Source organism: Wyeomyia smithii, chromosome 3 (assembly GCF_029784165.1).
Source record: "Wyeomyia smithii strain HCP4-BCI-WySm-NY-G18 chromosome 3, ASM2978416v1, whole genome shotgun sequence".
Taxonomy (NCBI): domain Eukaryota; kingdom Metazoa; phylum Arthropoda; class Insecta; order Diptera; family Culicidae; genus Wyeomyia; species Wyeomyia smithii.
The window spans coordinates 68939379-68951828 of record NC_073696.1 but is presented as its reverse complement, the minus strand read 5'-3'; the positions used below and the strand labels follow the sequence as shown (position 1 = coordinate 68951828).

General features: G+C 41.1%; 1 protein-coding gene across 1 annotated transcript in view; it reads right to left on the bottom strand.

Moving 5' to 3' along the window:
* Positions 1 to 9510, bottom strand: part of LOC129728121 (villin-like protein quail) — a 49171-nt gene extending 39661 nt beyond the window's left edge. The window contains exon 1 of the mRNA XM_055686530.1: positions 8542 to 9510. Coding sequence (XP_055542505.1) covers positions 8542 to 8562 — 21 coding nt within the window. The 5' untranslated portion in view covers positions 8563 to 9510. The remainder of the gene's footprint in view (positions 1 to 8541) is intronic.
* Positions 9511 to 12450: the final 2940 nt, after the last annotated feature.

The window sequence follows — 12450 nt, the reverse complement described above, 5'->3', positions numbered from 1 at the left end:
TTGGAAACAGATAAAACTCGTCAGATAGAGGCCGATCAGTGACCGTACACGCAAAAGTTGGAGTGTGCGTAACCAGATCATTTATGAGTGAAATTAGCGCATTCACTGATTAAAATTGGAACCAGTACAACGCATGTGGGTTGGGCATAACGCATTTGATGCTCTAGCGTGTTTTGAATGCATTGCGCAGCTTCAAACCACTACACTTATAAAGCATCAGCCGATATTCAGAAGGTTGGCATTGTTAAAACAGTGCAACCAGCAATCAATACTGATAAGTTGGGTACTGACTCCATTGAAGAAATTATTGTCTGATCGATTCACTTTCATGAATCAGGTCATTTGGAAACATCATTCAATCATTAACAATAAACAAAAACATGAGATGAGTCCAAAACATTTTGCATTTAATTATGACTCTGGTTTCATTCACATGCATTCGGTTCTGCGTTACTGGCACCAGCGTCAATAACTTCCGCAGCAACAAGGCTCGCTATTGGCTGTTTCGGTTGCTGACGATTTTTAGGGATGCACGAGCCGTTGATACGCACCGGCTCGCGAAAGTAAAGAACGGTTTTTTGAGCGCCTCGAAACTGATCGTTCGCCCGAAGCCGAAGTTTACCGAGACATTAGGATTTTTGTGTATATGACACATATTCTGATTTTGATCTCTGTCAATGTATTCCTTGTACAACTTTTGCGTTATGTGTATCACGCATTGGTTGTGCGAAGTCAGAGCAAATTCTGTGCGAATTGAAAGAACACATTGGATGATTAAAGCTTGAACTTTTGCGTGTTGAGGATTAAGGGCAAATTCTTCAATTACAGCCTAACCAATGTGTACGCACCGAGTAATGATAAAACCGATGACGATGGTTATATGTAGCACTAATTTTACACACCGGAATATTCAGAGTGAGAGAACCGAACGGTGACTCGGATCACAATCTCGTGGTATGCAAAATACGCTCCCGGCTGTCCTACGTACTAAAATCGAGGAAAACAAGTCGGTGCGTCTATCTACCCTTAGCAGAATTGGAGCATTCCCGCTGCCATCTGATCAACTAGAACGACCTTCTGGTACCTAGTATGCCGCTTGTGTTAGTCTATGTCCTCTACAATGGTGAAGCTGATAGGCATCATGCCGGACAAGATGCAGATTGCGTCATACGACACCGTCCGGTAGACACTCCCATCCTTCAGGTACGTGAGTCTTTAGGTACTCTCCAGTTTACCACGATAGCTATTAGTACCTAGCGCTTTGGTCCACGCTGGCCCACCATATGGACGAAACCACACTGGCAAGAAGTTTCCGCTCGCTGCCGTACACCGCTGAGTAATTCGACATCATTCAAGTTAGTGCAATAGCCGTAAAGGCCCTCTTGTCGGCAACCAGAACCAGAACCAAGAGTTTCAAAGATCGCTTTTAGGTAATACTGCAGTCTCCGACTCTGAGCACCGCCTGTTGCCCTGATTTACGGTTATTCATGACCTAGCCTCCGTCTTATGATACACTAGTTCCAGTTATCAGGAGTGCATCCAGTCTACGACCTTGCGTATACACGGCCGTCAACACCTCATCGATCGACTCGCCGTACACCTCTAGCGTTAAGTACATTCCACCGGGACATACATCGGGCTCAGAATTGAGCCTTGAAAAACTTCTGCGGTGATAGGGACGCCTTTCTGACCCTTCTCCGTGTTATAAACTAGTTATCGATTCTGGAAGTCGTTTTCCAGAATCTTTTACAGCGACACCAGTACATGGATGCTACTAAGCGCAAGCTGGTGCTATCGAACGCATTCTTCACATCGAGCTTGATGATTGCGCAATTGTCGATGCTTCTTCTCTTGCGCTGAAGTGCTATCTCCGCCGTCTTGGAGACGGAAAGGATAGCAGCCAGCATGGACCTACCCTTCCGGAAACCGAACTAGTAACTTGACCGCTTACACCCTCCGTGTACCTCACTAGTCTGTAGAAGATAATCCTCTCAAGCACTTTGCCCACGGTGTCCAGCAAACAGATAGGCCTATTTTCCGATAGGTCCCTTGACGGTTTTCCAGCCTCTGGCACTAAGACCAATATCTGTCGCTTCCAACTCTCCGGGAACAGGCAGTCATCCAGGCACTTCTGCATGACTGCCCGGAACAGCCCGGGGGTCGTTTTTATCGCTATCCTGATTGCCAGGTTAGGGATGCCATCCGGTTCCGATGCCTTGCTCACCTTTAGGGATTTGGCGATCACGATGAGCTCCTCATTTGTAACTCTTGCCTCCTCCTCAACCTCGACACGGCTTTTGTCGCTCACAGATTGAATGTTCGGCAGGCTGGGCGACCATCCCTATTCAATGTCTGCGATACTGGAACGTCAGACGTGAGACTCGACTGCCGGAGGTCAAGAGCTTGGCTTGTGGCGTGGAAAGAGTCTCTCGATGATACGCTTCAGCATCGCTGGTGATCGCTCCGCTGGCGCCAGCGCGCCTTTGGTCTTGGCCATTACGATCCTGTAGGCGCCACCTCACGGACTCGTATTGGTACTCGCACATAGCCTCTCAAAGCACCCTTAGCATCGATCTTGCAGAACCGAATGCTGCACGGCGCTCTGTCCTCTTTTCTTCGTTTCGCGCACGCTGCATATTTCGTCTTGCACGGAGGCACGCACTACGAAGGTCGGCTATCGCGTTCGTCCACCAGTAAACCGGTGGCTTCCCATTCCTAGGTATTGGCGATATTGGTAGGTCCTTGTAAATAAGCGATATTGGTAGGATAGAAAGGCTCGGTATAGTAAAACAGTGCGCTTTAAATGAAAAGGATCAAACTCTCACACACAATCGAAATGCGATAACTTCCACCCGTCGACGGTCGGAGTGTTGGCTCCACCCTTCGATTACCGCCTCTCACTGTTGTCTACACTATTGTAAACCGGCTGGTGGTCGCTATTAGTGTAGCCATCAGACGATGGCCCTCCAGTTCTTGATCAGTCCTGGGCTGGAGAACGTCACGTCGATGATCGACTCCGCACCATTTCTGGTGTATGTGCTTTTGTTCACAACGTTGGCCAGATCTAGGTTGAGCTTTGCCAAAGCCTTGAACAAGGTTCGTTAAGCGACTTCCCCCAGCCCAAGCATTGAAGTCACCCGCCTCCACCAACAGTGTTAGGCCTGTAGCTCCATGGATAACTGGTCGACCATCTGCCGTGTAGCAGTAGCTCAGGTTCAGCTGCGTCATCCTTATGTCCGTGTTTTCGCAGTCAGCTTATAGGCTATCTCCTATAAAGTGTTTGTCGTCTCATCCCCGAACATATCATGCACTTGAGAGACTCCCCGCAATTTTCCGTTTTATGGCCTGCACCAGCGCAGCGCCTGCATAACTGGGTCCTATTGGGCTCCTTGCACCTACAGCACCTGAAGCAAACGTCTGGTTGCTGGAGTATACCTATAGGGTATACTGATCAGCCGACCTTGAGCTTGTTGTCCTTTAGTGCCCGGTTCGCATCCGCCGACGCTAGTCGGTTCGCTGCTGGACTCTTTTGTGAATGGATTGACTCAGTTGCCACCCCATTCTAGACTTTGCGTTGAAGGCTCGTTCAATATCACACCCCTCGGAAATTTCGTTCAGGTTTTTATGCTGGAGCATTATCTCTGAGGTGAGTGCCCCAACTTGCATCTCTTTCCCTAGGACCATCTCGGCTACCGTCTTGTAGGTAGCGCTATTGTTCTTCGCATCCTTTCAGAGCTCGAGAATCATTTCACCGGTGTGAGATCGACGGTTGGTCCGCACATTCACCCCTAAGGTTTCGCTGCTCACTTTCTTCAAGGCATCAGAGTAGTTAGACCCGCCTGTATGGAGCATGAGGGCGTCCCAACTAATCCGCGCCTTTTTGACCTTTGGCGGTCATTTTATCACCGCTCCGTTTTGGAGCTTCCTACCCTTCTGGCATCCTTTCTCTATCACGGTTAGCCATGGGTTTCTCGCAGTCGCCGCACAGTGAGGCCGTTTTGAAAATAGACGGTTAAAAGTCTTTTCTCGCTTTTCCTTACATTTTAGGGGTTTGGTGCCTTCGGAAGAATGGTTCAGAATACTTTTCATATGATTGCTTATTAAGCTGGAATTACACTTAGAAAAATTAACTTTTTTATTTTACGAGATATTCAATTTCGATCTTCGGTAAACACAAAATTCCTATGTCTTATCTCTGAAGAAATATAACCATTCTCCTTGAAGGACTACCTTAAAACTAGTTTTTTTTCTTAAATTTTATCTTAACTACTTCTGATCGGCTTGAGATGTTCTAGAAGGTTTTTGATAATAACAAAATACAAATTTTTCTAAAATGAGGAGATAATTCTGTTGAACCAACTCCAAGATAAATCGATTTTAACCCTCTAGTACCCAAATTAATTTTTAGACGGACTTCGAAAAAATCACTATAAAGCCATATAAACATTTTTTAAGAGCCAGTTCGCGAGAGGCGCAACCGCATGTTGTTTTGATGTTCTCCGATTGGGCTGAAATTTTCAGCGTTTGTTTGTCTATTCAAGGTAGGAAGTTTTGCAAAATTTCAATTTTTTTCATTGAGGTTAAGTGGGGTAAAACGGCCATTGAAAATGATATGTCCAAAAACGTCCAAATTCTAAAAAGTGCAATAACTCCTGCTAGACTTGATGGATTTTTCTAAAAATTTGTGGTATTATTCTACACTAAGAGTACTTCAAAACGCATGGTAACAATATAGGGTAAAGAGGTAAATTGACGAAAAAAACGCATTTTTCTTTTAAAAAATTGTCAAAGTTCGTATCTAACTAGAGTTACAATCTAAAATTTCAGTAAATTTATCAAGTCTAACCCGAGTTATTGCAGTTTTGGTGATTTTGAAGGCATTTTTCGAAAAAAAAAATCTTCAAGGAACGTTTTACCCCAAATTGCGTATCTTCTGGTAGAGTAGGTAGTTCTGGTAAGGTACAGTGATAATCCAAATTTTAAGTAAAATCTTTTAAGTCTAGCAGGAACTAAAGTGATTCTAGTGATTTTGACAGTTTTTTGAAAAAAAAACCTTCTAGGGCCGTTTTACCCCATTTGGCACACTTGGCTTATACATGACATTAAAGCTCTTGAGTTGCTCTACAAAACGCCATATTCAGATATTTTTTCTAGCGATGTTGAAAAGAGTAGGATGACCCTGAAAATTGACAATTTTTAAAAGAAAAATGCGTTTTTTTCGTCAATTTACCTCTTTACCCTATATTGTTACCATGCGTTTTGAAGTACTCTTAGTGTAGAATAATACCACAAATTTTTAGAAAAATCCATCAAGTCTAGCAGGAGTTATTGCACTTTTTAGTATTTGGACGTTTTTGGACATAACATTTTCAAGGGCCGTTTTACCTTTTACGTTTCACCTCAAAGAGAAAAAATTGAAATTTTGCAAACCTTTCTACCTTGAATAGACAAACAAACGCTGAAAATTTCAGCCCAATCGGAGAACATCAAAACAACGTCCCTCAGAAAGGCGGTTGCGGCTCTCGCGAACTGGCTCTTAAGTCCTTATTGAAGCTTTTTAGAGGTTTAAGTGAAGACCGTCTAGAGGCGGCACTAGAGGGTTAAGGTAAAATTATGTCAATTTTCAAAGCCAAATTATTCAGAATTGTGAATGTTTGTGAAGTTGCACTCAATGTCATTTGTTTTGGCATGTTTCGAGGTACAAGTACACATATTTTTTAGAATCGGGACTCTTCGGGAACTTCATATTTTTTTTGATTTAAAATACCGCTTTTTAACTACCTTGTTCTCTTAAATACTGCCACAAGCTAGTTTTTTTCACCTAAATAAAATCTTAACCACTTCTGATCAACTTAAGATGTATTAGACAGTTTAGAAAAAAATATAATATCAATGTTTTATCAGGGAATTGTATCACGAGCTATATAAACAACACACTACGCGTATCTTTTCATTACTTGTAATCGGTTTATTATTTATCAAAAAATGAATGATTGTAGCAGAGAAGCCTTTTTTTTCTAATCACACTATCCTCCTTACTGCTGATGGTCGACGGTGTTCTGTATCAAGCAAGAGCAAAGAAAACCTTCAAAATGAAAAGATTTTTGACCGTCGTTTTTTTTTCAAAATGGCCCCACTGTGCGCCGGTCCGGTCGACGCTCCAGCCTTTGAGCCTGTTGGTGCTCTATATTAAAAAAAACTCCATCGGGCTAACTCCACCAACCGCTTTTTCACATTATCGGGGGCCGCTTCCCCCACGGATTGTCTAGTGCCTAAGGTTGTTTAGATTCAGTTGCCCTCCTAGTCCTCGCCTCCTTTCCGGAGGCTTCAACCCGAGCCACAAGTTCGGTGTACTCCTGTTGAGCTTCGTCGATAGTGGTTCGAAGCAGGAGGAGGGTCTGCTTCAGATCCCTGGCAATATTGCTCCTATTCGCCGCGAGCTCGATGATCGCATCGAACTGTTCGAACAGCGCTGCCACCCTTTGCCGCTTATCCCTATTCATTTCGATAGTCGTGAATAGCAAGGGACCGTCGACCGTTATGTCCGGTGTGGAAATTGGCGTGTTAGCCCTTCCGCCACCGGGATTTACTGCATCTGTTTCGGTCTTTTTCAGCGGAGACTGCTGGATACCACCTCGTGCGAAGGGATTTGGTAGTCTCTCCATACCCGTCACTTGTTTTTGTAGGAACAATTATCGTGTTTAATTGGTCCCCCTTCCAGCCGCTATTCTTGTCCATGGTGGAGTAATCGCCTATGCGGTCCCATCGTGGTCTATGCCAGAGCAGTGAGGTTATGGCTAAAGTAGGCCGTCATAGCACCCTCTGAGCAACTAGGACGCCTCTGACTGACGTAATTCAGGAAAGGGATTCTGGTCCTAAGACTGATACCCACCATCTGAACTTTCTCCTGCCTGATTTCCATTAGGTATTGAACACGGAACGTACTGGAAGGCCTGCCAGGTTTTACGGGACGGAGACCCCTGCACCGGGTACCACCTTACTGTTTCAAACCGTTGTCACACGACATTACGAGAGGAGGCACTACTCGCTCCGTTAGAGATGCTTCCGGGTACTTGTGGCTTTCGCGAGGAATCGACGGTGCAAGAATTCAAGTGTCCAAGTGACCAAATGTTCAAGTGTTCAAGTGTTCAAGTATCAAAGTGTATAATTGTCGGATTGTCAGTGTCAAATGTCCAAGTATCGAAACATCAAAATATTGAAATGGTGAAACGTAAAAAAACCGAAAGATTAATATGTTGGACATTTTCAAATGTAGAATGCCAAAATGTCGAACGCTTTCTAACCAACAATATTTCAAACTGTCAAATTATCAAAATGTCAAATACTAGAATGTTCAACTGTCAAAAGGAATTAATATAAAAAGACGAAATAGCGCGAAAGGAGAAAAGGCGAAATGGGGAAAACCAAAAAAAAAAAGAACGCTAGGTTGAGAGAAATGAAAGCAGAAAAGAAAAAAACTGATGGATGAAGTGTTGAATGTTCAATCTGTCTACTGTGAAATTATTAAAATGTCAAATAGTTGAATGTCAATTTGTCGAAAGGTGAAACGTCTAGATCTAAATGACAAGACAAAAGGATAGAAAGACTAAAAGGCGAATGGATGAGATAACAAAAATGCTACAAAACAAAAAGGCAAATGTCAGAACAAAGCAATGCGGCCGGAGAGATAGCGAAGGAAAACAAAGAGGGAATAACTTCGATGCATTACGGCTGAAAAATTTATTTCATGCATGTTAAGAAAATTTTATTACGATATTATTTTATGAACTAATTTCGTTTATTTTTCCTTAGCCGACTATTTAGCCCAACCCTAAGCTGACTGTGTATGTAATTTTACGTAAAATTCATTGTAAACAAAAGGTGTGACCTAAATTTTAAGAGAAATGCGATCCAGGTGTACTATGAACGAAATACAACAGTGGAGGGTGATCCGATATTGGTCCTTGGGGTAAATTACCGTCTCAGTTGTTTAATTGGTTAAAACACCATGCCGAAGACATCGGACGTTGTGGATTCGAGTCCCGTTTGGGCAGAAGTGAACGCTTTAGTGAGTATTTATTTACTTTTTTCATCGATCATCGATGAAATGGTTTTCAAGCAGCCTCAAGCAGAATAACTAATATGTAAAGCAATTTTAAAATTATTACAAAAGTTGACATCGATGGACAATGTAATTATAATTTTCTAACGAAAAAGAGCAAATTCTTTATGGAATTTTCTGTACATATTTTATTGGAGAATTATTTGAACGAATTGTCAGCAAGATGGATTTCAGGACTTTTTTTTATTATTTCGTGACCTCTTATCATGAATAGATTTGATGATTACTTTGATTAATATACAGTTCAACGAAATTCCTTATTGAGTTATGTATTCAAAACTTGTTGAAGAAAACCTGCAATAGTATTCTGATTACTCGACAAAATCACGTCTTCGATCCTAGAAAATATGTCTCATTTTTTATTATAGTGTAGTAAGAACAATCCCCAGAAAATTGTAGATTTCTCCAAAATATGTTACCTTTATAATCTGTTTGCTCATGATCGGTGTTTTGTAACCGTTCACTTTCTTTTCACCAAAAAGTAGTTTCTTCTTCCAGCACTGATTCACGTTTGCAGTTATTTTTGATCATTAATCACTACATTGTGGCAATGAGCACCAAATTCCGCACTAACTCTCGAGTCGCGCTTCCTAGATCAATTTCACTTTCATTCGATTTAAATGCCACATCAGTACTGAAGCCAATTTTCGTCGGTACCCAGAACATACCCGGTACGGTTTTTTGCCACACGAGTGCCTCCTACAAACTAACAATCTGAATGCGATCTGCGCTGTGGATTTTTTTTTGCGCTCACCAACTCTCGGCGACATCAGCCGCGAAACCAGCAACAGCACCGTCAATCAATTCGGTAGCTTAAACCCCCCAAATCCCATACCGTACTGGGGGAGCCAACAGCAGCACACATAAGCAACAATTTTCTCACAATCACGTGTATTCTTCACTGTTTTGCAGTTGGAAGCTCGTGCAATTATATGAATTCTATGCGCTGTGGTGGCACACAGCCTCTGCACTGCCACGCGATGATATCACATATACAATTCGATGCTTTTACACTAAAAATGGATCACCTGAGCATGGGAAAATACTACTACAGTCGCGGCGTTCGGTGGAGCATATCGACGACTAGTGGTCATTTGATGGGGTCCGTTGAGAATGGCCGGAGGTCTGTGTACCAGCGGATGGACTTTACACGAGTGATGAATTGTCACACGCTAGCAGTTTTTTTCAGCTCTCGATTGATATGGCCTGATAGTTTATGTTTGTTTTTCGTTGCGACTATTGGTTGCAACGCGGTCGAACGAAACATGCTAATGAAAATGCTATCCACGGTACGTTTCAGCTGATAGAAGCAATAAAATATGGACTTCTCCGAGATAAGATCGATTTTGTAATAGATTTATTTGCTGCAGACTGCGGGCTGCGAAAACGGTACTATATTTTCGCCTCGATACACTGTTATTAACTAAATCCGATAAGATCTATCATGGGCGCTTAGATGCACAAATCATTGCATTGTAAAGGGGGGAAGATAATATGTAGCATGAGAAAAATTATTCCATAGTGTACTACTCATACTTGCGTAGAAAATGGTTTATAGTGGAAAGAGGGAAAGATAAGTTTAAACTGCAGCGCAGAATGATTTCGAAACGATTGATGGCTAAATCATATGAATTTGCTATAATAAATAACGAAGTTATCAGACTTCAAAATCTAACCACTTTTTGTGACGGTCGCATTTTTAGATTTGTGACGAAACCATTTTTTAAAATATGTTCATATGAAGAAATATAACAAAAATGTGTTTCTGCTTGAAAATGCAATCTTGCAATTAGTTTTTTCAGAAAATTTTTTAACGTTGAAATTCGTATAAGGCGAATGTACCCATTTGCTCCAGTCTACTCTCGCCAAAATGCAATTTCAGTTTTTTTCCACATTTCATATGCACGTCGAACGCCATCAATGCCGCGTCGGCTTTTTTCACTAAACGCAACACACTCCACGGATGCACCGCTTGCACACCTCTGCATCTCCACGCAGTGCAGTTGCGGATAGAGATGATCGATTGGGAAATGCGTAGCTTTTTTTTCTTCATCGACACATTGCAGAGGAGTTTTTGGCCCTGCTGCAGACCATTTTGCGCCTGTTTGACGTGTGCATGTTTGGTAGTTAATGGCCGCGGCCGAGAGAAGCGAAAAATGCGCCACACCGGAATGGTAGATACCAACTCTGCTTTCTAGCTAATTCCGATATGCATACAATAATAAAATGTGGATGATGCAACTGAACCGTGACTCCGGTATTTTCAGAACACGCTTTTTATGCCTTTAGTTTGTTGCCGTTTTCACGATTGTTTACGTTTGGTGCGCACATCAAGTGCGCCAACAAAACGAGTTGATTCTGCCATCATTTTGCAGGGGGACGGCTGGAACCGCTGATTGTTTGTTGTTATAGAGAAAAGGCTTGACCTGTTCATCGCTTTGGAATGCTTAACTAATGTGGACGATCCGGAAAGCTTCGATGGTTTGTTGCTTTGTTGTTGCCAAAGGAATCTTTTTGACCAATTTATTAAAAAAGTACAAAATCATATCATTTGAAATTAATTTTGCATTTTTTTTTAATTAAGTAGAAATTACTGAAACTGATATTTAGTGTATAATTAGTTTTAACCCAAAATAAGAAACTTGAAATAGTACAGCTTTGTATCATTAGTGCACATTCCTGAAAAATTAAAGAAGATTCTCTTAAAGAAAAAAAGTTTTACCAACAAAATTTTTTCAGCAAAAGTTTGTCGACGAGAAAATCGTTGCCTTCCAGTTGTTCTCGGAGTACGAAGTTGGTCTACCGAGCAAGTCATCGTATGCTCGAATCTAAAATATTCACTGAGATATGAAACTTACGAAGGTTGGGTACCAAATCTGTGTGGAATGTGTTAGCACCTGGGCTTTACCTTTTCACAGCGAAAAATATTTTCGAATTCATACTTTTTCTTTGTGATAACAGAACAATTTTGTAACAATGAATCTTCATGCATAGGGTCTTTTAATCGATTTAAATAGTATTGGAGGAGAGTTTATTTTTAACCCGTAAAGACCCGGGACGGAGCTTATTTTTTGAAAATGCTCGTTCTCAGCACTGGAACGGCCGATTTGAGAAAACTTGGACTTTTATTCAAGGGGAATAGTTGCTCTAAGTTTTGGTGAAGGTGCCACCCCTCTGGACCCCTCCCCGTTTTTGTGAGACGCAAATATGTCTGTGTTTTTTTCTAATTTTTCAAACAGATTGAGCAAACACTGGTAATTTTCATACGTATCAATTGCTCCATGTATCAAATCATGTCAGGTGATGATATATAGTATGTAAGAGTGAATTTTGGAGTTTTCAAATTATTTCAGTACAAAATCACAAAACTACGTATTTTTATAAAAATTCAAACAACAACACCGTTCTTCAAATTTTGAGCTCTACATTCTTGCGGTAAGGTCTCCTGAATCCATACGGGGTGAAATATTTATTTTAGCATGCAAACATTTTGAGAAAAACCAGTTTAAATTCACCAAAGTACGTATTTTCATGAAAACCTAATTTTCTCAGTCTCCCACGGTAGGTTTCAACTTAGCTCTTCAATTTTCAAGCTCTATATTTTTAGAGTAACGTCTTTTGAATACAAAGATGCTGAAAGATTTATTCTAGCATGCACAGATTTAGAGAAAAACAAGTTTTCATAAGAACTCGTACTATAGTGAATTCAAGCTCGTTTTTCTTTAAATCTGTGCATGCTAGAATAAATCTTTCAGCATCTTTGGATTCAAAAGACGTTACTCTAGAAATATAGAGCTTGAAAATTGAAGAGCCAAGTTGAAACCAACTGTGGGAGACTGAGAAAATCAGGTTTTCATGAAAATACGTACTTTGGTGAATTCAAACTCGTTTTTCTCAAAATATTTGCATGCTAAAATGAATATTTCATCGCGTATTGATTCAGGTGACCTTACTTCAAAAATGTAGAGCTTAAAATTTGAAGAACGATTTTCTTATTTGATATTTTATGAAAATACGTAGTTTTGTGATTTTGTACTGAAATAATTTGAAAACTCCAAAATTTACTCTTACATAGCATATTTCATCCACCTGACATGATTTGATACATGGAGCAATTGATACGTATGAAAATTACCAGTGTTTGCTCAATCTGTTTGAAAAATTAGAAAAAAAAACACAGACATATTTGCGTCTCATAAAAACGGGGAGGGGTCCAGAGGGGTGGCACCTTTACCAAAACTTAGAGCTACTATTCCCCTTGAATAAAAGTTCAAGTTTTCCCAAATCGGCCGTTCCAGTGCTGAGAACGAGCATTTTCAAAAAATAAG